Raw genomic sequence first — 21,556 nt, forward strand, 5'->3', positions numbered from 1 at the left:
TAATGCCGTGCTTTGTCTCTCATCCACATTCCCATCCTACGACCCACTGAACGCTCTGCGCAACGAATCCGCATTCCACTATTTTTCCCGCGATCTTATCCCCTCCCTCCGTCCTTCAACCTCCTCTCTCCCCCCCCTTGCGCGCAGTCCCATCCACGGTCCCAACGCTCTTCCATTCTCGGGGATCGCCTCTCCACAAGGCACATGAGGACGATCGGCAAGCTGGGAGATTCCTGGAGCATGCACGGAGCATAGTAACGTCGACCTTTTACTGCGCTCCCGGCTACACACTGCAACTGCATCGACAAAGGAAGGGAGATTTTCAGTCCTTCCAATTCTTTGTCGCCTTGCATCTCCTGTTCCCTACTGGACTTTGCCGCATTTCTCAAACTTGACCTCCCCTCTTTCTCTCCTCCTCCTCCACTCACCCCTTCGCTCTCATACCCTGTACATGTCCTGGGCTCGTGGCTTCTGAAGAAAGAAAGGGCAACGGAAAGAACAAATTCTGTTGTGGGCTCTGTGATCCCTGTTTGTCCACTCCTTTTGTGAGTTCTCCATCTTTCCTCCTGGCCCTGTATGCCTTCGCTGGGGGTGGCAGCACCTTGAGCACACGACTTCGAGCAGACCGCTAACAAGGGCCATTCAACACAGTCTTATATTCCTTCGTGTACGCCGTTCCTGGTGCCTGGTGCCCGCTGCAAATACTGGCCGCGAATTCGCTCGGCCTTGTGTGATTTAAGTGTCGACACCTCGAACTACCTGCAAATAGTCGCCCGCCGTTCGAGTACATATCTGAATTACCTCGCCCCGTCGATCGCTTTCCTGGAATGGCTTCAACCATGGCTGCCAATGCAAACAGCGTACACAACGTGAGTGATGGGCTTGATGATCTGCATGCAGATCCGGTGTTAACACAGCCCCAGGTACGATCGAATCGGGCTTCCAATATGGGTTCATCCGGAATGAACAGTGACCGCTCTCGCGGTTCGAACAACAATGTCGGGAAAGGATTCGGCAAGTCGAGCTGGAATAGCAACATCTGGGGTGACTCCAACCTGGGAGGTGGTTTCGGGGATGGTACGTGCTCGCAAGGGCGTTGCATGACGGCTTCGAGCTTACAAGGTCCAGATCAACACATGAGCGAGTCCGCGTTTGAAGGAAAATCGGGTTCGGGTTCGCTGCTATCTTCCTCGGAGTCCGATGGCTGGGCTGGGCGTGCCAACCTTCCCTGGAGTACTGTCAACACATCCGCCCTGTCCATGGGTCAGAACAGGACTATGGCAACCTCTCCGATTCAAACCCGTGCGAATGACCGAAGCGCCCCGGCATTGAACGATGCTGGTGATACATCCTACTTTGCTCTGCCTCGCACGACTGGAATCGGCACCTCCGCTGGCACAGCAAGCCACCGCCCTTATTTCAACGCTGGATCTGAGGGAGTTTCCCCGTCCGGCGATGGCATGTCCTTCGGTGGTTTCCCTGCTCTCCGCAATGGCGACAACCGACGACAGATGAGCTCTACTGGTCTCGGCAGCAGCCCCGTTGGAACGACTTTCACTGTGAAGGCTGGATTCAATGGATCCCTCGATGGATCGCGACCGGAAGATATGGCCACGATGAACATGTCATCCCTGGCCTCTGGCATTCCTGACAACATGTCTCCTCCCCAGACGCGCAGCACTCTTTCACACATGTCGCACAATTCGGCCTCCTTTACTCAACGACCCGTCCATTCCGCTCACCCCTCCTACTACTCCGACAACCACAGCATCGATGGCCGCTATGGCAACAACTCGATGGACCTCAGTGCGGGCTTCAACAAACTTCAGCTAAACGACAATGGATTCTCCGGTCAGGCTGGCCAGCGGCCCCTGTATGTTTCTCATGCATCCTTTGATGGTTCTCTGCCTCGGGGCAAGTTCCAGAACAACGATGATGCTAGCTACCAAGCTCTTGCGGGCTATGGGGCCGAAGGCGCGCAAGACCTGCACGTAGCATACCAGTCCCGTTCTCGTGGTGGAGAGACCGGTTCTATCTCTCCTTCCGACTACGCTCGCATGGACAGCCCGCTATACGCTGGAGTTGATGCTCAGTACCGCAACTCGGGTGGCCACATGTCTGACAATCAGGCAGCGGCTTTCGAGCGTCGCTTGCGCAACTTCCAAGATCAGGACTTTGTTCAGCCTTCGGGAAGTTCGTTCCAACGTATGCAGATGCCCCCCTCCTATGACTACCAAGGTTACCAGCAAGCTCGTTTGAATGCCCTCCAAGGATTCTATCCTATGGCTCAATTGGGCGGTCTCGGCGCAGCTGCTCTCGTGTCTCGCGCTCACCGTGAGCATGATCCAACTCAAGTCGTCCGCAGCCCTCTGTTGGAAGAATTCCGAGCCAACAGCAAGGGTAACAAGCGGTATGAGCTGAAGGATATCTACAACCACGTCGTTGAGTTCTCTGGCGATCAGCATGGTTCGCGCTTCATCCAGCAAAAGCTGGAGACCGCCAACAGTGATGAGAAGGAGCAGGTCTTCCGAGAGATCCAGCCCAACTGCTTGCAGCTCATGACCGATGTCTTCGGCAACTACGTTGTCCAGAAGCTCTTTGAGCATGGCAACCAAACCCAGAAGAAGATCCTCGCCAACCAGATGCGCGGACACGTTCTGGCCCTATCCACCCAGATGTATGGATGTCGTGTGGTTCAGAAGGCCCTCGAGCACATCCTCACGGATCAGCAGGCCGCTATGGTCAAGGAGCTGGAGAACCATGTTCTCAAGTGTGTGCGCGATCAGAATGGTAACCACGTTATCCAGAAGGCCATCGAGCGTGTGCCCTCCCAATATGTGCAGTTCATCATCAACGCCTTCCGAGGCCAGGTCAACCGTCTCGCTGCTCACCCCTATGGCTGCCGGGTCATCCAGCGCATGCTGGAGCACTGTGAGGAGGTCGACCGTGAATCCATCCTTGGTGAACTCCATGCATGCACTGCCAACCTCATCCCCGACCAGTTCGGCAACTACGTGATCCAGCACGTCATTGAGAATGGCGATGAGAAGGACCGCGACCGCATGATTGCCATCGTCATGTCGCAGCTTCTGGCTTACTCCAAGCACAAGTTTGCCAGTAATGTGGTTGAGAAGAGCATCGAGTTTGGCGACGAGAACCAGCGCCACAACATCATCTCTACCCTCACCTCCCCCAACGAGCGGGGTGAGAGCCCTCTGCTTGGCCTGATGCGTGACCAGTATGGAAATTATGTCATCCGTAAGTGTCTTCTCAGCCTTCCGGTGTCTATTCATACTAATCCCTGCACAGAGAAGGTCCTTGGCCAGCTGAAGGACGCAGAGCGTGAGGCCCTCATCGATCAGATTAAGCCTCTCCTGAGCCAGCTGAAAAAGTTCAGCTACGGCAAGCAGATTGTGGCAATCGAGAAGCTCATCTTTGACCCTAACTCTCCCGCCACTGGTCCTCTGCCTCACGCTACCTCCACCACACCCCCGAACTCCCACAAGTCCTCCCCGCAGCCCTCGAAGCGCACCATTCCCACCATGGAGCCGCCCCGGGCCTTTGTCGGCACTGCACCGCCCACCCCTCCCCCGACGGACAACCAGAGTACTGTCGACGGAACCCTGGAGTCCAAGGGCCTTGTTAAGAGCACCGTGACCTCGGTTTCTAGTCCCGAGACCGCCAACACCGTCCCGGTCGACGTCACCAGTGCTCACTAATTCGTTGCACACAACTTATTTGCTTGCCCACATAATCCGTTTTAATGCTGATTTCCACCGGGTGTCAATCCTGCTTTATCTAATAAGGGCGTATACATACAGGGGCAAGGGGGCCTCCGGTGTGATTTATGAAGTTATCACAGATGTCGTGTTTCCCATTTTTTCACAATCCATGGCTCACGGCGCAAGAAATAGGGGTGAACTTCGAATCTTTTTTTTCTTATTACTTCTTCTGCTCATGTGTTTGATCTCGGACCTGTCTCTTTTCTTTTCTGATTGTTCATTTTATTCTTACGATGGTGTGTTCTTATCTATTTCACCCCCCTCTCACCCCTCACCATTGTCAATGCTGTTCGCTACCGGTCCGAGAAATATTTTCTACTTGTGATTCGGCGTCTTATGTGTGTCTTTCTTCTTTTTTTTTTTTAACCGGTGCTGCTATAGGGGGATATCGATATCGGGGTACTCGCTCACGATCTGAGGCATATGACATGGGAGATTCGGACATGGAAATACGGGAGAGAATCTTTATTCTTGATTGCATCGCACGGCCCTTTGGTTATTCTGTTTTGTCCATTTTTAAACAAAAGATGCTGCGCATACCGGTGATGGCTGTTTTTTCTTTATCTTGCTGAGAGGTATACAGCTTGCAATGCTGTGTTGCTTGTGTCTGGCCTTTGAAATTGTGTTGATATCTTGCTTGTGGCTGTATTATCTTATCATCAATATTATGACAGCCGATAATTCTCATTATCTCGGTCAAATGGTGTGTGTAGATTTGAGCATTTTCGAGTACTCCCAAGGTAATTCATCCGTGATGGCATCACGTGACTGATAAGACTGACGAAAGGCGAACCTTGTATGAACTTCCGTCCTCCAACATTGCCTCGCTCGTCACTCTCCTAGTCCTCCAAGTGGACTCGAGCATATAAAGCTCATCTATCACACCACTACCGGCTCCACTCATCCCTCAAAGAGACTAAGAGAGCAAGAACCGACCTCCCCACCAACCTCAAAACCTCAACACCACACCCACCTCAAACCCAACATCCACTCTCCCTTACCATGTCCTCAAACGTGGGCCTCACCACCCCCCGCGGCAGCGGCACATCAGGCTACGTCCAACGCAACAGCGCATTCATAAAGCCCCGCGCCGCCGGCTACAGCGCACCATACCCACCCACCTCCTCATCCTTCAAGCAACGCATGCCCGACAAACAAATCCTGGAACACGACCGGATGCGCGCAATCGAAGTGCAAGTAATGGAAGAGCGCGAGCGGCTGGAAGAAGAGAACGAGCGGATCGAAGAAGAGGCCGCTGCGTCGAAAAAGTCCAAAAACGGAAAGAAATCCGATAAAGAGGAAGGAGAGGAGGAGGAGGAGGAGGAGGAGGAGGAGGAGGAGGAGGAGGAGGAGGAGGAGGAGGAGGAGGAGGAGGAGGAGGAGGAAGAAAAGGTTCTCACAGAGGAGGAGATTGATGAGCGCTGTGAAGTGTTACGACAGAAGTTGTTGAAGGAGTCTGAGGATGGGCAGAGGAAGATGGGGCCGCCTAAGAAAGGACGGAATCTGAAGAGTTACCAGGTCCATGAGCTTGCGGAGGCGAAGATTGAGGAGAGTGAGAGGTTGAGGAAAGCGCTTGGGATTAGGGAGGATCGGGATACGGGGGAGATTAGCAGTAGGAGAGGAGAGAGGAGACGGGATTAGTGTTTTGATGGTAAGGAGGGATTTTCTTTTCTTCCACGGTTTCGACTGAAAAGGGAGTTGGATGGCGTTTGCGACGGGATTACATTCTAGGGCAGTTTCTACTTTCAAAGGAATCCAGTGCATGTTGAACAAAAAACCATGAAAAAAATGGTATATCATTAACTCTATCTTCATGCCCAAAAATTAGGCTGGATATCATAATCTGATCTATACTCAGATTCATGCAACAAACTTCTCAATAACCCATCCCTCCCTGGGATCCTTCTTTTGTACAACCTTCTTCGCAGGCAAAGGCCACCCGGTCCCACCAGCATCACCCACAAGATTCGGAATAACCCAGCAAGACCTCCGCTGCGGAATACCCTCAAGCACCTCGGTCTTCCCAATCGGCTTCCCATACTCGATAAGCGGAGTATCATGCGCAATAGCAGCAAGTTGCAACCCACTGGGCGTGACAAGCGGGAACATCCTAATCTTGGGGGTTTGACCCGCGACCAGCGAAGACGACTGCTGCAAATGCGAGTAGATGATATACTGCGGCATCTCCTTAGGCGAGAGCTTGGAAAGGATGGAAGTCGGGTGCACGTAGACAGCGCGCTCGGAGAGTTCTTGGAGATTACCCTCGCGCGAGCGGAAGAGCGTGAAATAGGGGACGTCGATTGCGCGACGGGGCGCACGTTCTTGCTCGGGTGGGATTGGAGCGAGGTCTGCGCGGATGGCGACGTGGTCGATGAAACCGGCTGTGACGATTTGTTTGAGTGCTTTGACTTGTTTGGGGGTTGGCTCGGGGAGCTTGGCTTCGTAGGCTCCTATGAGGCCTGGGTTGTTGGAGCGAACGATGTCGGTGAGTTGGCGACGGAGTTGGGTGGCTTCTTTGAAGGCTTTCGCGCGGAAGAACATCCGCTCGCTGAAGGCATCGCCGTCTGGGGCGTAGGCGTAGGCGCAGATCGCAGAGAGGTATTTCAGGGCATCGGAGTTGTCGTCGTGCTTGCTGAGGAGGCGGTGGACACGAGCGTAGTCTTTGGAGCGTTGCTCGCGTTCGGTGTCCTCTAGTCTGTCTGCATTGGTGTATACCACTCTTTCGTCGTCGCTGGAGTCTGAGTCGTCCTTCTTTTGGGAAGGTTTTGGCTGAGGTGGGTTGAATTCGTTCTGATTGACGAAGAGATCACCGACGGCGAGGGCTGCGACGAGGGCAATGACATAGGGCATGCAGCCGTGCTGGTGGCCAATGTAGAGCATCTTGCCGAAACGGGGCGAGAGAGGGTATGTCGAGAGACGCCGACCAATCTGCGTGACTTGGCCTTCTCCAGAGAGAGCACCCAGGTTCTTGAGTAGTTTCTCCGCTTTGGCAAGGCCGTGACGGCTTGGAGGCGTCGGAAATGGGAAGTTGATCACGTTGTGCAGACCCATGCTCTTCATCTGGAGGACAACTCCTTCTATGGGAGTCCGCAGAATCTCCGGGTCGGTGTGCTCGGCGAAATCACCTTCGTAGACCGCAGAGGAATATAGGCGATAGCAATGGCCAGGTCCCGTACGACCGGCACGACCAGCACGCTGGTTCGCACTGGCTTTGCTAATCCAGCCAATCTGGAAGCTTTGAACACCCGTGAACAAGTCGAATTGTTTCTCCTTAGCTCGTCCGCAGTCAAAGACGTACTTGATACCGGGGATGGTGAGGGAGGTCTCGGCAACGTTGGTAGCCAGAATGATCAAACGAGAGTTCTCCGGCGGCGGTTCGAAGACCTTCATCTGTTCTTTTGTGGGCAGCTGCGAGTATAAAGGCAGGACATGGACACGCGTGGAAGCATCCACGGCATCTTCACCAAGGTCGAACCCGTCATCTTCATCTTCTGGCTCGTCTAGGCCAGTAATGTCCAAGTCGCTGTCATAGTCATCTGCATTATCATTCATCTCCGTACCTCCCAGCTCCATGTCCTCTGTTTCCAGGGGTGCATCATTGGCTGAAATTTCCACCCTGGCATTGGCAGTATCTCCCCGCTGAGTGGGCTTGAAAGTCTGCTTCAACTTCTTGGCGAGTTGTCGAATTTCATTTTGTCCGGTCAGGAAAACAAGCATTCCACCTGGTGGCAGTTTGCGGTGTCCACGAGACACCTTGCGGAAAGCTTCCTCGACGTAATCACGCTGTGTCCGTCGGGCGAAATGAACCGTAACAGGATATTGGCGACCTTCTGCTTGAACCAGCGGTGGCGGTCCCTGGCGGAACAAGCTTGCATTCTCAGTGAAGTCTGAGATACGGAGAGTAGCCGACATGATGACCACCTTCAAAGGCTTGACAGAGGAATCTTCCTTGCTCATCGACTTGCGCAGACTCACAATGCGGCTGACCATTCCAATTAGGATATCGGTATTCACGCTGCGCTCGTGCGCTTCATCAATGATAATGATCGAGTACTTGCGGAGGGCAAAGTCGTCCGCAATTTCGCGCAGAAGAATACCATCCGTCATAAACTTGATGGCAGTCTTCTTGGATGTGGTTGATTCGAAACGAATTTGGTACGACACTGAATCGGAGAATTGACCCAATTCCTGTGCCACACGGTTGGCCATACTCACGGCGGCAACTCGGCGAGGCTGAGTGACACCGATAAGGCCAGGGTTCGGACTGTCTGGGTTACCGAAGCCGGCTTCGAACAAGAACTGCGGGAGCTGGGTTGTCTTTCCGCTACCAGTTGCACCCCAGATGACGATTGTGTCGTTGTTGTAGATTGCTTCCATGATCTTTTGCTCCTCACCGACGACTGGGAGCCCCATTCTGGCAGCCTGGATTTCCTCTGAACGGTCCACCCCCACGCTGAATGCCTTGCGGAAGGGATTGCCCGTAGTTACCTGAAGCTCACGAGGAAGAGGCTCCTCTTCATAAACTTCATTTTTGGGTTCCTTCCTGGGAGGCGCAAATGCTTGTTGCTGGTGATCCCTGGAAGCTGGTCCCTCGGTCGGGTTGAAATCCGCAGCCTCATTGATCTGCTGTCTGGCCCAGGATTTGAACGCAGACTCTCTGGGCTTGATCTTGGCAGGGCCTTCTTCCTCTTCCGATTCTTCGTCTGAATCTTCGTCATCCTCATCAGAAGAACCCTCAGACGATGTCCCTTCAGAATCTTCATTTTCATCTTCAGAGCCGTCCTTGGCCTCGGCCTCTGAATCATCCGAGTCATTTCCTTCGTCCTTGTCGCTCGATTCCTCATCATCCGAGCCGAAGCCATCCCACGCCACCTCCTTCACCGGCGCAGGTGCCGTCTTACCGGCACGTTTCCGCTTTTTGATCACAGGGAATCCATCCGGTCCAAGTTCGAGCGGGCGTTTTAGACCACTTCCAACAGCGGGTTGGGGTTTCGGTGCCGGTACAGGATCTGTGGCAGGGTTGGAGGCCTTCAAGTCGGCGTCGGAATCGTCGCTGTCGTCTCCGAGGTCCTGGTTGGGTGTGTTCTTCGTCGGTGTTGGAACGACGACCGGGACAGGAACACCTTCGTCCTCCCTCCTTCGTTTACCCAAGTCTCTCGAACTGTGTAAATAGGAGGTATCGACTTTGGCTTGGGCGAGCTTCTTCAGCAGTTCGACGTTTTCTTCTTTCCTCAATTTGTTCTCCTGCACAGAATGTTAGTTTCCGGTCTTAAGCCAAGTTGAAAGTTCCCACGCACAATGTACTTATCGAGGCGCTTCTGCTTCTTTGATGAAACATTAGAATGCTGGTCTCGAAGTTCCTCACGCAGCTTCTGTCTCTTCGCCTCTTTCTCATCTTTGGAGACGGGTGCTAGTTCCGCGACATTGGTGTCCACGGAAGCAGCATTCCCCTGCTGCCGGTGCTTTTGCTTTCGCTGGCGGGGAACAAACTTCTTCATCTTGACCGATCCCGGCTCAGGACAAGATACAAATCAAGTAAAGTGCATTTGTATGGTCGCAGTTTGTACGCGGGGAAAAAAATCGAGGAAACTCCAGAGGCGGTGAGATATTGCCAACGCAGCAGTGGGGAGGATCTGACCGCCTTTCGGGGAAAGCATCAACAACCGCCCGCATCGAACGGAACCTCAAACACACGCATCATGGAAACTCTTGATAATCTGTTGAATGGCACCCTAGACCTTCCATACCCAGCTGCTACAAAGCAAGTGGCTGGGCTGGTCAATGGTGTCAAGACAGACGTCATGGTCATGAAATTCTCCGACAAGATCATGGTGACTATCTCGCAGGAAGGACGACTCGCTCACTGGGTTTGTCATGACCATCAGCTGCGTCCTTTCACAATTGCTGACTGCCAAATAGCTGCATGTACCGATGGAAAACCAGAACCCAGGCACTGAAGGCGCGCACACTTTCTCCGAAGACGGAGAGGACAGTCTTCTACCCCTCAGCGGACTGACAGCGACTTCACTTCTGGGTGGTTACGCTTCTGGCCAGGACACGATTGGTCAGCTGCTCGCTCGACAAATTGCAAACTCCATCGCTATCAAATCGCCAAACGAGAAAAGACTGCTTGTCGTTGGCTTGGGGCTTCGTCCTATCGGTACTGATCGAGATGCTTTCTTTGCTATCAATGATCTTGCCTTGCAATGCATTTGATCTTTGACATGAGAGTTTGTGTCTCCATTGAGAAAATGGACCGGGCGCTCATCGTGATCAATTGTAACCAGCATATTGTGAACCATGAAGCGCCAATAACTGTCAACTGGTAGCCCCTCAAGAGTGCGACTTCGACACGATGCCAACTGCCAGCATCCGTTTTCTGATCGGCCATACGGTCAGGCTGTTCAATGCCTAGTCGGAAGGGCACCATATGACAATGACTGAGAGCGAAGTAATCGACAATGACGCCACTGTGAAATTTGTCCCTTACACTACAGAGAAGCCATGTGCTCACGGGCTTGAAATCAGAACGTATCCCATTACTCGACCAGAATGAGCCCGCGCTCATGTATACAGGGCACGGGAACCAGCTATGTCAAGCGCAACAAACCGACCGAGTACTGATGCATTTTGTCCTCAATATTGGACTGGCGGCTTCTTTTTTTTTTTTTTTTTAAAAAAAAAACCAAAAAAACAAAAAACCTGATTATGTGTAATGATCAATGGCTATTCCAAATGAATTTTATGTCTTTTATGACTTGTGATTACAACTTCAGTGACAGTAGATCTTTGCAAGGATAGGAAACCAATCCCCTACCGCAGGTCACATTGAAAATGCCTTACAAGAAATCACACGTTGAACAGATCCTTGTTCGCAGCCACCCATTCCTCAAAACCAGTAGGAGGTGTTCCCGTATAAAGCTGCACGTTCTTAATACCCTCCTCGTAATGCGAACGCGCAATCCTTGTATCGTCATTTCCAAATCTCCGAATCATATACTCCCCCATCGGCTTAGGCACACCAGAACTGAGATACTGCTCAAGAGCCTCTTGGGCATTGATACTTGTAATGTTGACATTCTTGCCCAAAATCTTCGCAATAGTCTGAATAGCGTCTGACATCGAGAGCATCTGGGGGCCATAGAGATAGACCTTACGCTGCCCATTCTTCGGTCCTTGCGCAAGAATGATTCCACTGACACGACCCATATCAACAGGCGTGATGCAATCGAGCTTGGAATTCGGCGTGTGGAGTTTCACCTCACCAGCTGCGATACCGCTCTTATAGCGCAGTATGTTTGTGACGAAACTTCCAGGACGCACGGCGACGTAGTTTTCAGGGCCGAAGACCTCGTCGAGATTTAGTTCCACTTGGGCGTGGCGGTAAGGGATGAGATCGTGGGGTTCGACATCCTTGAGCTCCCCAGAGATGGTGTAGCTGCTCAGGAAAACGACGAATTTAATACCGGAGGATTTAAGGGCGACAAGAGCGGACTTCATATTGTCTGGAGAGCCGAAGGCAGCATAGATGAAGGCTCGTTTAGCTCCGGATGTCTTGACGGCTGCGGCGACAGAGTCGGCGTCTGTTAGATCGGCTTGAACTCTTTCAAAGCCGCCTGCTTGTTCTTGCTGTGAGCTTAGACCGGGAATGGCCTTCTTCGGGTCTCGCATTGCCAGGACGACCTTAACCCCATGCTCTTGGGCAGTCCTTGCAGCGACGGAACCGATATTGCCAGTAGGCCCAAATACAATAACAGTCGACATGACGTGGAATATGGAATTAAATGACAATACTTTGAGAAGATGAAAGATGTTGTTCAAAATGGTTTATATGGACGGGGGGAGCTTTTTATCTTGATGTTGTGAGAGCTCGAACCTCTCGGGATTTCGCTAACTCCGGGTCCGTGTCCGAACCAACCTTAATACTCTACATTACGCAGCCGATAATATCTGACTGTCAAATCCTAGTACGTACAGTTTAATATCCCAGCATTAGAGCATCTGTATATTGTATACTGTATATTATGAAGACGGGGCCGATGTGAGACAAACAAAAAGGATGCTCGAATCAATCTATGAAGTCTCGCCATCGTCAGATAACCTTGGAGAACATCATGTCAAACCAGTTGACAAGGGTTATTCAAAAGATCAATTGGAGACCGAACTGGAATGCGTCAGGTTTTCTATCTAGTCAATATTTTAACTTTTGAAAAACATCCAGGTTATTCCGTAGTTCCGCTTTCGTGATAATTTCATCAGTCATATATGCCGCGAACTTTCCCTTCCCTATGTTTAATTATATCACTCTGATACTACAATATGAAACGCATAATTTCCGGCTCTGGTTGTGGTTCTGGTCAATGTCATGGCATCTCTACACAAATTGAGTGCGATGTAGATTGAGGTCATGTGACCTGACATCAACTTGATAGGGGTGGATCATCAACAACATCGTCGGATTACCGACGACGGCATAAAGTATCCCATAAAACCATCGGGGTCTGTTGTCCTGAGTTTGATCTCCATGTAAGCGGTTTTAGTGCCCCGCTTTCCCAATCAGGTGGCACCGCGCGACGTGGGATGAGCATTCACTTTTCTGAATCATTTCATCCTCTTGATCCTAACGATCACCCATCAACCGCTCCACCACCTTTCTAGACTACTGGAAGTCTGTTCATAAACAAGCAGTCTCAACATGGAGCTGTCCGACATGGACGACGCCATGCTGAGGGCGGCTATCGAAGCATCATTGCGTGATGCGCAAACCAGCGACGAGCAAGCCCACGGCACCCAGAGTGCAACTGCAGAGGCTTCATCTTACACCGCCCAGAACCAGGTAGTTGACCTGACCCATGATTCCGACAATAATTCCGACATTCAGGAGGTATTCCCCAAGTCGAAGTCATTTGTTGGTTCTGATACCGACGAGTCGGATGCGCCCACCAATGAAGCTGTCGAGAGACGCGTCCACGAGGCCGACACCATCAAGAATGCCGGAGAGGGATCCATGGAGCGCGCCCGCCAGGATGATGAGGCGGCGGAGGAGGACGAAGAACTCCGTCTTGCAATCGCCATGTCCATGGAGGGACTCAACCATCATGGCGACCCTGAATCTCCAACTCTTGCGGAAAATGCGACTCAGAAATCCACTGAGAAGCCCACTGAGAAGCCCACTGGAAATCCCCAGCAGCCTCAGGGCGTCTTGGGAATGGATCGGAAGCACATGGAACAGGAGCGTCTCGCCCGCCAGGCTAAGCGCAAGGCTGGCGACTCTTTTTCTAAGAACATTGGTTTGGAAAAGGACCAAGCTAATGAATCCGCATCTTTGATCCATCAGCCTCCGCCCAAGTTACGCAAGACTAATCCAATTCGCTCATCTGAGAGTGGGGACCCCTCGCCCTTCTCGCGGTCCTCCTCGCGGGCTGTACCTGGCCCGGATATCTGCGATCGACCGGATACCAATCACCCTGGCTGCAAAGCCAAGCCAGTCGCACGACCAGTGCCGCAATTTCCTCTCGGGGCCGTCAAGAAGACATCCATCAGCAACGCCCCCCGTTCCAATGACGATATCACCATCGAGGAGGTGCTTCAGCGAGGCGACCTGGAGCTAGCAGTGCTCAGCTCATTCCTGTGGGATATGGAGTGGCTTTTCACTAAGATGGACACTGTCAGCACGCGCTTCATCTTGATGATGCATGCCAAAGAGAAACGCATGGTAAGCGAGGACCCTGTCCCTCTGCACAACATGTTGTGGCCCAGGGATTCTGACATTCCGCCGCACTTCAAGCAAATTCAGTATCAGGAAGAGACTGCGTCGATGACGAACCTGCGCTTGTGCTTCCCACCCATGGACGGAAATATCAACTGCATGCACTCGAAGCTTATGCTGCTGTTCCACCCTGGTTATTTGCGCATCGCTATCCCGACTGCCAATCTCACTGCGACTGATTGGGGTGAGAACAATCTGATGGAGAATGTGAGTAAATTTGAGATCCGTATGATGCCTCCCTTATTGACAAGAGAGCAGACGGTATTCCTGATCGATCTGCCGAAGAAGGGTACTCAGCCGGGCTTCTGTGAAGACTCGAAGACCCCGTTCTACGAAGAGCTGGTCTATTTTCTAAAGGCGACCACACTGAATGAGAAAATCATACAAAAAATGGATAATTTCGATTTCAGCAAGACTGCTCGTTACGCGTTCGTCCACACCATGTAAGTATTGGCATTATTTCAAGACAGGGAGAGTCATTGATCTCATATTCCACAGCGGCGGACCTCACAACGACGAGTCGGCATGGCGACGCACTGGCTACCCTGGTCTCGGTCGTGCTGTGACCAACCTCGGTCTCCGGACGACTGCGCCTGTCAACCTTGAATATGTGGTACGTAAATACACCAAGGACCACAACCGTTATCGACTCTAACCAAAACAGACATCTTCCATCGGTTCGCTGAACGATAACTTTGTGCGTGCCATCCACTACGCCTGCAAGGGTAAGTTCCCCCCATCCCCAAATCTCTCAAAACAAAGCTAACACAAGTTATAGGTGACGACGGTCTCACCGAATACATCCTCCGCAATGACAAGAACCCCTTCATGGCACAAACCGATGACCCCAACCGGAGCCTCATGCTCAAGGCTCCCGCCGAATGGAAGAAGCGTCTTCGCGTGTATTTTCCGTCCGATTTGACGGTGCGGGCTGCTCATTCGCACCCCGAGGAGACCGCAGGAACAATCTGCTTCCAGAAGAAATGGTACAACGACAATCACTTCCCCAGAGACATCCTCCGGGACTGCGAAAGCGAGAGAGGAGTATTGATGCACAACAAGGTACGCTCACCGGATTGAAACCTTGTTGAATGAACCGCTTACTAACTCCTTCCAGCTCATGTTCATTTGGCCCCAACAGGCCGTCATCCTCCGTGACAGCACCAAGTGCACCGCCTGGGTGTACGTCGGCAGTGCCAATTTTTCCGAGAGCGCCTGGTAAACCTCCCTCTCCCACACATAACCCTCTAATCAGAACTAACACATAACAGGGGCCGTCTCGTAAAAGACCGCGCAACCAAAGAACCTCGCTTGAACTGTCGCAACTGGGAATGCGGCGTCATCGTCCCCATCACCAGCCCCTACAACCCCGCCGACGACACTCCCCATGTCGACACAACTGGAATGGAGGGCCGTGAACAACTCACCGTCATCCGCGAGCGCGAGAAGAGCGCACAGGAGAAAGAAAAGTTCCCAGTTGCCGATATCAACTCCTTCGTCCCGGTTCCGATGAAGATGCCCGCTAAGACCTACGATGAGAAGCCTGGTGTTTCTCAATCTGGTCTCCCTCTCCGTCCTGATGGTTCCCCTCATACTGAGTACATTAGTCAACGACGGGAGAAGCGGGAGCCATGGTTCTTCATGGGTTAGTTCAAGCTAGACGAAAGTGGTGTTGCATCATGGCCTTTATGATCTCTTTTCTGATGAGTGATGCGGGGTTTTGATACCAAAGGGTGGAAATAACGAAATACAAAAACACTTGTACGATTAATAAAACTTGGGAAATTTTCGGTAGATCTTTTTCGAGATCTCAAGAAGACATGTATGTACTTTTAGGCGCACTCTAATCTAGAGTAGATGATCTATGCTTTCGCGCCGTCAGGAAACGAAAACAAGCCAAAAACCGTAAGAGACCTTTGAGCCAGGCTCCACACAAACGCCATATGTAAATGCAAATTAAATAGGCCATTGTTCACCCAATATAAACAGGTAGATGAACACGCAGAGGAATAGGAAATGGGTAAAAGAAAGGAAATGGGTAAAAGAAAGGAAATGGGTAAAAGAAAGGAAATGGGTAAAAGAAAGGAAATGGGTAAAAGAAAGGAAATGGGTAAAAGAAAGGAAATGGGTAAAAGAAAGGAAATGGGTAAAAGAAAGGAAATGGGTAAAAGAAAGGAAATGGGTAAGACCGCGAGAGATCATTGCTCTGCCGCCTTCTTCTGGAATGGCTTCTTGATAGCATCAACGATCATACCACCCAGTCCGAACACATAACCCAGACCGAAGCCCCAGCCACGGACACGGACAGTGTAGATGAAGAAGTAGACAAGTGCCCAGTTGATGATGACAAAGGCGAGGAAAATACCGAAGCAGCGCCATTTGTCACCGGCGTGGACGTTCAGGTTGGCCATGTACTCTGAGCCAGTGGAGTAAGGGCAGTACTCGCAGTTCTGAGTGGCATTAGGATCATTCAGGTATCCAACGCCGGCGAGATTCTGAACAAAGTTGCCGGCGTATTCGCCACAAGTCTTTCCAGGGGGCGGATTGAAGCGCGTGTACTCCTCTGCGGCGCACCGGATTTGCACGGAGGGAAGGACGGAGGATAGAACACCGCGCAGCCACCAGGTGACGGGGTTGACGTAATACATCCAGTACTTCCAGAAAACGGGGTAATCTGCGTAGGGGCGAACGATACCGTTGAACAAGTTGATCATGACGAAGAAGAAGGGTAGCACGTTGGAGATGACGGTGAATGAGGGAGCGAAAGCGCAGATCCATTGGCCCCAGGAGGCTTGGAAGAGGAAGAAGAGCATCGACATGAGGAAGACGTAGCCTGCTGACGAGGAGTCGGTGGGCAGACCCACGGGGTAGTACCACAGCAGCCAGTAGACGAGACCGGTGATGATGGCGGCGGGGATTTCACAGACGACGTTGGCCGTGCAGAAGGCGACCCAGCCGTAGATACGGGATGGGTATTCACGGGCTTCCCATAGGGCGCGGTTGATGTAGAACTTGGGTACGACAGAGTTCAGGACGATCGGCGGGATCAGGATGATCACGAAGCATGAGAACATGCGGTCTTGCATGCTTGCCACGGTGTTCGGCAGCATCCAGAAGGTGAAGCCGTTGAAGATACCGATGATCACGCTGACGAATAGTTTGCCGTAGTAGTATGAGGGATCGCGCCAGTACTGCGTGAACAGACGCTTGGTGAGAAGTTCGATCTGGATTGCGGTGGGAGCGGCGAACTCGTATGTTGAGCTACCGCTATCCTCGATGGGTATCTTGCTGCGCTCGGTCCTGATGCGCTCGATCTCTTCCAGCATCTCGCGGTTCTGTTGCGAAGAGCGCCATTCCTCGTTCCAGTCGACCTTCTTGCCGTCGCGTTCGGTGGCCTTGGCGGCGGTTTCCAGGATGAACTCGGCGACATTCTTGTTCGGCGGGCAGACGAAGCCACGATCGGCGAAGTACTTGATCACGGCGGCACCCTCCATGCCCACGGGTCCGAAGTAGAACGTGTTACCACCGGGGTTGAGGGCCAGGATCATGTCGAACTGCTGGATGAGCATGGACGAGGGCTGGTGGATGGTACACACGATAGCCTGGCCAGCCTGAGACAGCTTCTTCAGGAATCGGACAATGGAGAAAGCAGCTTGACTATCCAGACCACTGGTGGGCTCATCAAGGAACAGAAGCAGGGAAGGCTTGGCGGCCAGTTCGACACCAATAGTTACACGCTTCTTCTGCTCAACGTTAAGGGACCCGATGATGGCATCCTGTATTTCCTCGAGCTCCAAAAGGTCGATAATCCGGTTGACGTAGTCGATCTTTTCCTGGCGGGGAGTGCTGCGGTCTTGACGAAGGATAGCTGAGAACTCGAAAGCTTCGCGGATGGTCGAGGTATTGTCGTGCAGGTCCATTTGTTCACAGAAACCAGTGCCACGCTGGAAGTCGGCTCCCAGAGGGTGACCATCCACAAGCATATCGCCCTTGACGACACCCATCTTCTGGCGCTGGGCCAAAGTGTTAAGCAAAGTAGTCTTACCAGCACCAGAGGCACCCATAAGAGCAATCATAACACCAGGCTTGGCGAATCCATTGACCTTGTTCAGCAGCTTTCGAGTTCCATTGCCATAGGGGACAGTGTACTCGACGTCGGACCAGGTGAAGCACCGCTCGCTGGACGACAGCCGGTTGAAAGCAGCGTCGTCTCCGGAAGAGGGCGATTCGCCGCGAGCACGAGCGGCATCATCGTTCAGGTCGGCGACCTTCTCCTCATCATTCTCCTTGCCGGTCTGGGCAGTGATTTTCTTAGCACGCTTGGACTTCTTGAAGACCAAGGCGCCGCCACCGCCGCCAACAAATGAGAGGAACTCGGCGGCCCATATGGTGACCAGAATATACAGCACAGTGAAAGCAATGACGACACCAAAGTTGCGCCATAGGTGGTGACGGGTGAATTGGAAGTTCACCGATAGATACTGAGCGCCAGGGACCGTTTTCTGCCCCAGGGAAGAACCAGTCAAGGCACAACCCTGGTAGTTGGGATCAACGCCGGGCCCCTGGGGGACAAGCTGCGAGGGAGCACACTGCATGGTACGACCAGCGAATTCGTTAGACAAGACGGCCTCATAACTATATGAGATCGGGTTGACGTAGAATAGCCATCCGAACCAGATAGATTCGCCGATCAAAGTCTGCTTGGGAATCACATAGCCGACGAAGAGAATCAACAGGTTCAGAGCGATACCAGCGAATCGCACCGCGTCATCGATAGTTGGCGACAGAGCGGCAAACATGCGGTACATCGATGTGATACAGAAAGTCGTCGTGTACACGAACAGGAAATAGATGAAGAACTTGGAAACAGTCACATCCAAACCAGTCATAAAGTAGACGATAATCGTAAAGGGAACAACCATGCAGAAAATAGCCGGGAAATCAACGACCACACGAGCGATTGACACAGCAGATGGACGGTAGAAAGCGTAATCCTTGTGCCGGGCCACGATGCCTCTGCCAGTGACAGCGGGCATCAGCTCGGTCAATTGCAGCCAGCCAAGGAATAGAATAGAGAAGAACAGGGCACCGCTACGCGAGAAGGCGCCGCTGGTATTCAGAGACTCTCCATAGAAGAGAGAAGCGACGATGAGACCATTGGAGATGATAATGAAGTATTTGGTGTAGAGAGAGGTCTTGTCGCCCCACAGCAGCCAGAACTCGCGCTTGACACAAGCTGCAACCTGACGGACGAGGGAAACAGTGTAAGGCGACTTTTTCGAGACGGTCTTACTCTTAGACTGGGCGACTGTCTTCTGGAAACGGCGGGTATCCTCCAACTGTGTTTCCTCGAGGCGCTTCTCGTAGTTGCTGAGATCATTGCAGATGTACTTGTAGGTGTCGCTGTTCTTGAACAACCGCTCGAGCTCCTCAGCAGTCTTGGGGGTCGAGGCCTCACGGCCGGGCTGGAACTGGCGGGCGTTGGGGTCGCATAGCGAAGTCAGGAAGTCAGCGGTGGTCGACTGCTCCGAGCAGTGGAATCCAAGGTCGATGAAGTACTGTCGGGCTTCGTTGGCCGGACCCTGGTAAAGCATACGGCCCTGGTCGATGACCATCACCTTATCCATGAGCTCGTAAATGCTCTCACCAGCCTGGTACAGAGTGACCAGGGTGGTTCGCTTGCTGACGTCGGTCATGATACGCAAAGACTTGGCGTAGTCGAGAGCAGTGCTTGCATCCAGACCGCGGGTCGAGTTATCCCAGCAAACAACCGACGACTTGGTAGCCAGAGTCTCGGCGATACTAACACGCTTCCGCTCACCACCAGAGACACCGCGGACATACTCGTTACCAACCAGAGTGTTTTTGGTGTGGCTAATGCCGAACATCTTCAGCAGCGCATCAATGATGACGGGGATGCTGTCGCGATCATGCTTGCGAGTCTTGTTGATCAGCGAGAATTTGAGCGTTTGCCAGACCGTGAGCGACGGGAAATGCTGGTCGTCCTCGGGGTTATAGTTCACTTCGCCACGGAAGTGCTTGTGCTGGTCCTGTGCCGAGAGACCACCATAGCTGACATCACCAGTGACGGCCGCGAAGGAAGCGCGGTCGTTTGAGATTGCCTTGAGGAAGGTGGTACATCCGGCACCGGGGCGGCCTAGCACCAACATCATCTCGCCCTCACGTACAGCACCGTTGAAATCATTGATGAGGTTCCGAACGGGAGGCTTCTTCCCCCACGCGCCTGCGGCACGAATCGACAGATGAGGTTATACAGATCCGGGCCAAAGGTGCCGACAACAGCGTGCGGCAAAGTCCGCACGAATGAAGCACCAGTCTCAATACCCTGAACAGTCAGGTTCTTAAAGACGACACCAACCTTCTTTGCCGGCTCGCCGGCGGTCGTTCGGCGCTCCAGATGACCGCCAAGGAGGAATTCGGCCAGGTCGAAGCCCGTGTCCTCAGTATCGGTCGACTCCTCGTCTAGGGCCTTCTCTTCATCCTTGCGACTGGCGCGGGACTTCAGGCGACGCGCACTCTTGGGGGCGGTGGAGCGGGTGCGGTGCAAGCTGAGGCGGGTCAACTCGCGGCGCATTTCCTCCAAATCTTCCATAGCACCGCGGCGGGAGACGGGCTCGCCCGCCTCCTTCTCGCCCCAACGGCCCTCGACGCTGTCATGAGAACTAGAATTAGAAGAGCTGGTGGAGATCGGGTCTAGGGCCTCGGTCTGGCGATTGATCTCCTCGGTGGTGGCGACGTCATCATGGTTGTTGGTGAAGGTATCGACGTGAGCGTGTCCATTGGTCTCTTGACCAGACACTCCGGATTGAACATTGGAAGGTTCGGTGTGAAATTCATTGTGGTGACTACTGGTAGTTGTAGTATAAGCCGAGAATTCCTGGCGGGAAGACATGTTCTCGGCCTGTGCCTCGAATGCGCGATGGTCGGCATCCATCTCGCCGGCGATAGGGTTTACTCAAGCAAATGCAGACAGAGAGATTTCGTATTGGGAGGGTATATACAGGAGGACAAAAAGGAAAAAAAAAGAGCGGAGAGTGTTCACAAATTAAGGATAGGAGGGTAGCGTTTAACCATTTAATAGAGAAATTCTAGCAAACGCTTAACTCCGAGACCCATTTGGATTTGTCAGTTTACCATTCAAGATCCAATTAACGGGCACCGCATTCGTCAGGGAAAAGAGAGCTTCGGTGGGTCGCATGAGTCAGGTTGATTCATTGCGGGCCAACCCGCGTCAGAGATTTCGTCGGAGATATTGCCGGCGTTTAGCCGATCCCCAGCAAGCGGAATATCGGATTCCTATCGACCCGCGACCGCCTCTCGGCGACCGCGCCATGCTTCTCACATTCGATTGCGAGTGGCCAATTGAGGTTTTGTGGACCCCTAATCGACGAGGAATCTATATTCCGGATGCAGAAACGAGGCCCATGAGTAATGCAGTAATGCCCCACTCGGTTCGGCCCCACCTCGTTCTGCCTGATTCAAGTCCGCCGACAATTTCTTGCTGATATCTCCGGATACCCTTTCATAAATCCCTTATTACCACACCGCTCGGCATTGGCGGGCGCTGACATATATCCGATGAACTCTTGCTAATCAAGACCCACAGGAATGTTTTGTTCATCATGAAATCATCCTTGCCCGTTTTGAATCAGAAATAAACTAAGCTTGCTTAGAATACCGGTATCCCGTATCTCAATTAGGCCAAGATGGCCATCTCTATAACAACAACGAGGTGTAATGCACGTTCTACCAGACTATAATTGAATGATCCATCCATTCATCCACCCATCCATCTATCCATCAATACTAAAAAGTAAACCCAATGGAAAATAGATCTAAATATAAGACTCTCAGATCTCGTTAGGCTTGGGTAGCCGCCACTCTCCGGAAACAGTAAAGTTTTCGAAAACGCTCGGAAATAAACAAAAGTCCCAGGCCCAGCCCGATCCATGCAACTGCCGAACCGCTCGGGAGGATCATGCCG

At 52.4% G+C, this 21,556-nt stretch overlaps 7 protein-coding genes across 7 annotated transcripts; 4 read left to right on the forward strand and 3 right to left on the reverse strand.

Moving 5' to 3' along the window:
- Nucleotides 1–839: 839 nt before the first annotated feature.
- On the forward strand, nucleotides 840–3,719 carry N7498_004812 (mRNA-binding protein PUF3; the record flags this gene model as incomplete). The annotated part of the gene is made up of 4 exons (XM_058451874.1): nucleotides 840–869; nucleotides 924–1,077; nucleotides 1,129–3,258; nucleotides 3,310–3,719. 4 exons carry the CDS (start codon nucleotides 840–842, stop codon nucleotides 3,717–3,719), a joined length of 2,724 nt encoding a protein of 907 aa, XP_058308412.1.
- A 1,065-nt stretch (nucleotides 3,720–4,784) lies between these two features.
- Nucleotides 4,785–5,423, forward strand: cwc21 (U2-type spliceosomal complex subunit CWC21; the record flags this gene model as incomplete). Its single annotated transcript, XM_058451875.1, has 1 exon — nucleotides 4,785–5,423. One exon carries the CDS (start codon nucleotides 4,785–4,787, stop codon nucleotides 5,421–5,423), a length of 639 nt encoding a protein of 212 aa, XP_058308413.1.
- Nucleotides 5,424–5,642: 219 nt separating this feature from the next.
- Nucleotides 5,643–9,280, reverse strand: N7498_004814 (ATP-dependent RNA helicase ECM16; the record flags this gene model as incomplete). Its single annotated transcript, XM_058451876.1, has 2 exons — nucleotides 5,643–9,026; nucleotides 9,080–9,280. 2 exons carry the CDS (start codon nucleotides 9,278–9,280, stop codon nucleotides 5,643–5,645), a joined length of 3,585 nt encoding a protein of 1,194 aa, XP_058308414.1.
- A 201-nt stretch (nucleotides 9,281–9,481) lies between these two features.
- Nucleotides 9,482–9,998, forward strand: N7498_004815 (uncharacterized protein; the record flags this gene model as incomplete). Its single annotated transcript, XM_058451877.1, has 2 exons — nucleotides 9,482–9,649; nucleotides 9,702–9,998. 2 exons carry the CDS (start codon nucleotides 9,482–9,484, stop codon nucleotides 9,996–9,998), a joined length of 465 nt encoding a protein of 154 aa, XP_058308415.1.
- A 633-nt stretch (nucleotides 9,999–10,631) lies between these two features.
- N7498_004816 (uncharacterized protein) lies at nucleotides 10,632–11,546 on the reverse strand (the record flags this gene model as incomplete). Its single annotated transcript, XM_058451878.1, has 1 exon — nucleotides 10,632–11,546. The coding sequence occupies one exon, from the start codon at nucleotides 11,544–11,546 to the stop codon at nucleotides 10,632–10,634; it is 915 nt and encodes a 304-aa protein (XP_058308416.1).
- A 931-nt stretch (nucleotides 11,547–12,477) lies between these two features.
- On the forward strand, nucleotides 12,478–15,201 carry N7498_004817 (uncharacterized protein; the record flags this gene model as incomplete). The annotated part of the gene is made up of 7 exons (XM_058451879.1): nucleotides 12,478–13,758; nucleotides 13,810–13,994; nucleotides 14,050–14,164; nucleotides 14,216–14,276; nucleotides 14,330–14,613; nucleotides 14,669–14,769; nucleotides 14,823–15,201. 7 exons carry the CDS (start codon nucleotides 12,478–12,480, stop codon nucleotides 15,199–15,201), a joined length of 2,406 nt encoding a protein of 801 aa, XP_058308417.1.
- Nucleotides 15,202–15,749: 548 nt separating this feature from the next.
- On the reverse strand, nucleotides 15,750–20,506 carry atrF (ABC drug exporter AtrF; the record flags this gene model as incomplete). The annotated part of the gene is given in 2 exon segments (XM_058451880.1): nucleotides 15,750–19,795; nucleotides 19,813–20,506. 2 exon segments carry the CDS (start codon nucleotides 20,504–20,506, stop codon nucleotides 15,750–15,752), a joined length of 4,740 nt encoding a protein of 1,579 aa, XP_058308418.1.
- Nucleotides 20,507–21,556: the final 1,050 nt, after the last annotated feature.

The sequence above is a fragment of the Penicillium cinerascens genome (assembly GCF_028974065.1).
Source record: "Penicillium cinerascens strain IBT 15544 chromosome Unknown contig_5_segment0_segment0, whole genome shotgun sequence".
Classification (NCBI taxonomy): Eukaryota; Fungi; Ascomycota; class Eurotiomycetes; order Eurotiales; family Aspergillaceae; genus Penicillium; species Penicillium cinerascens.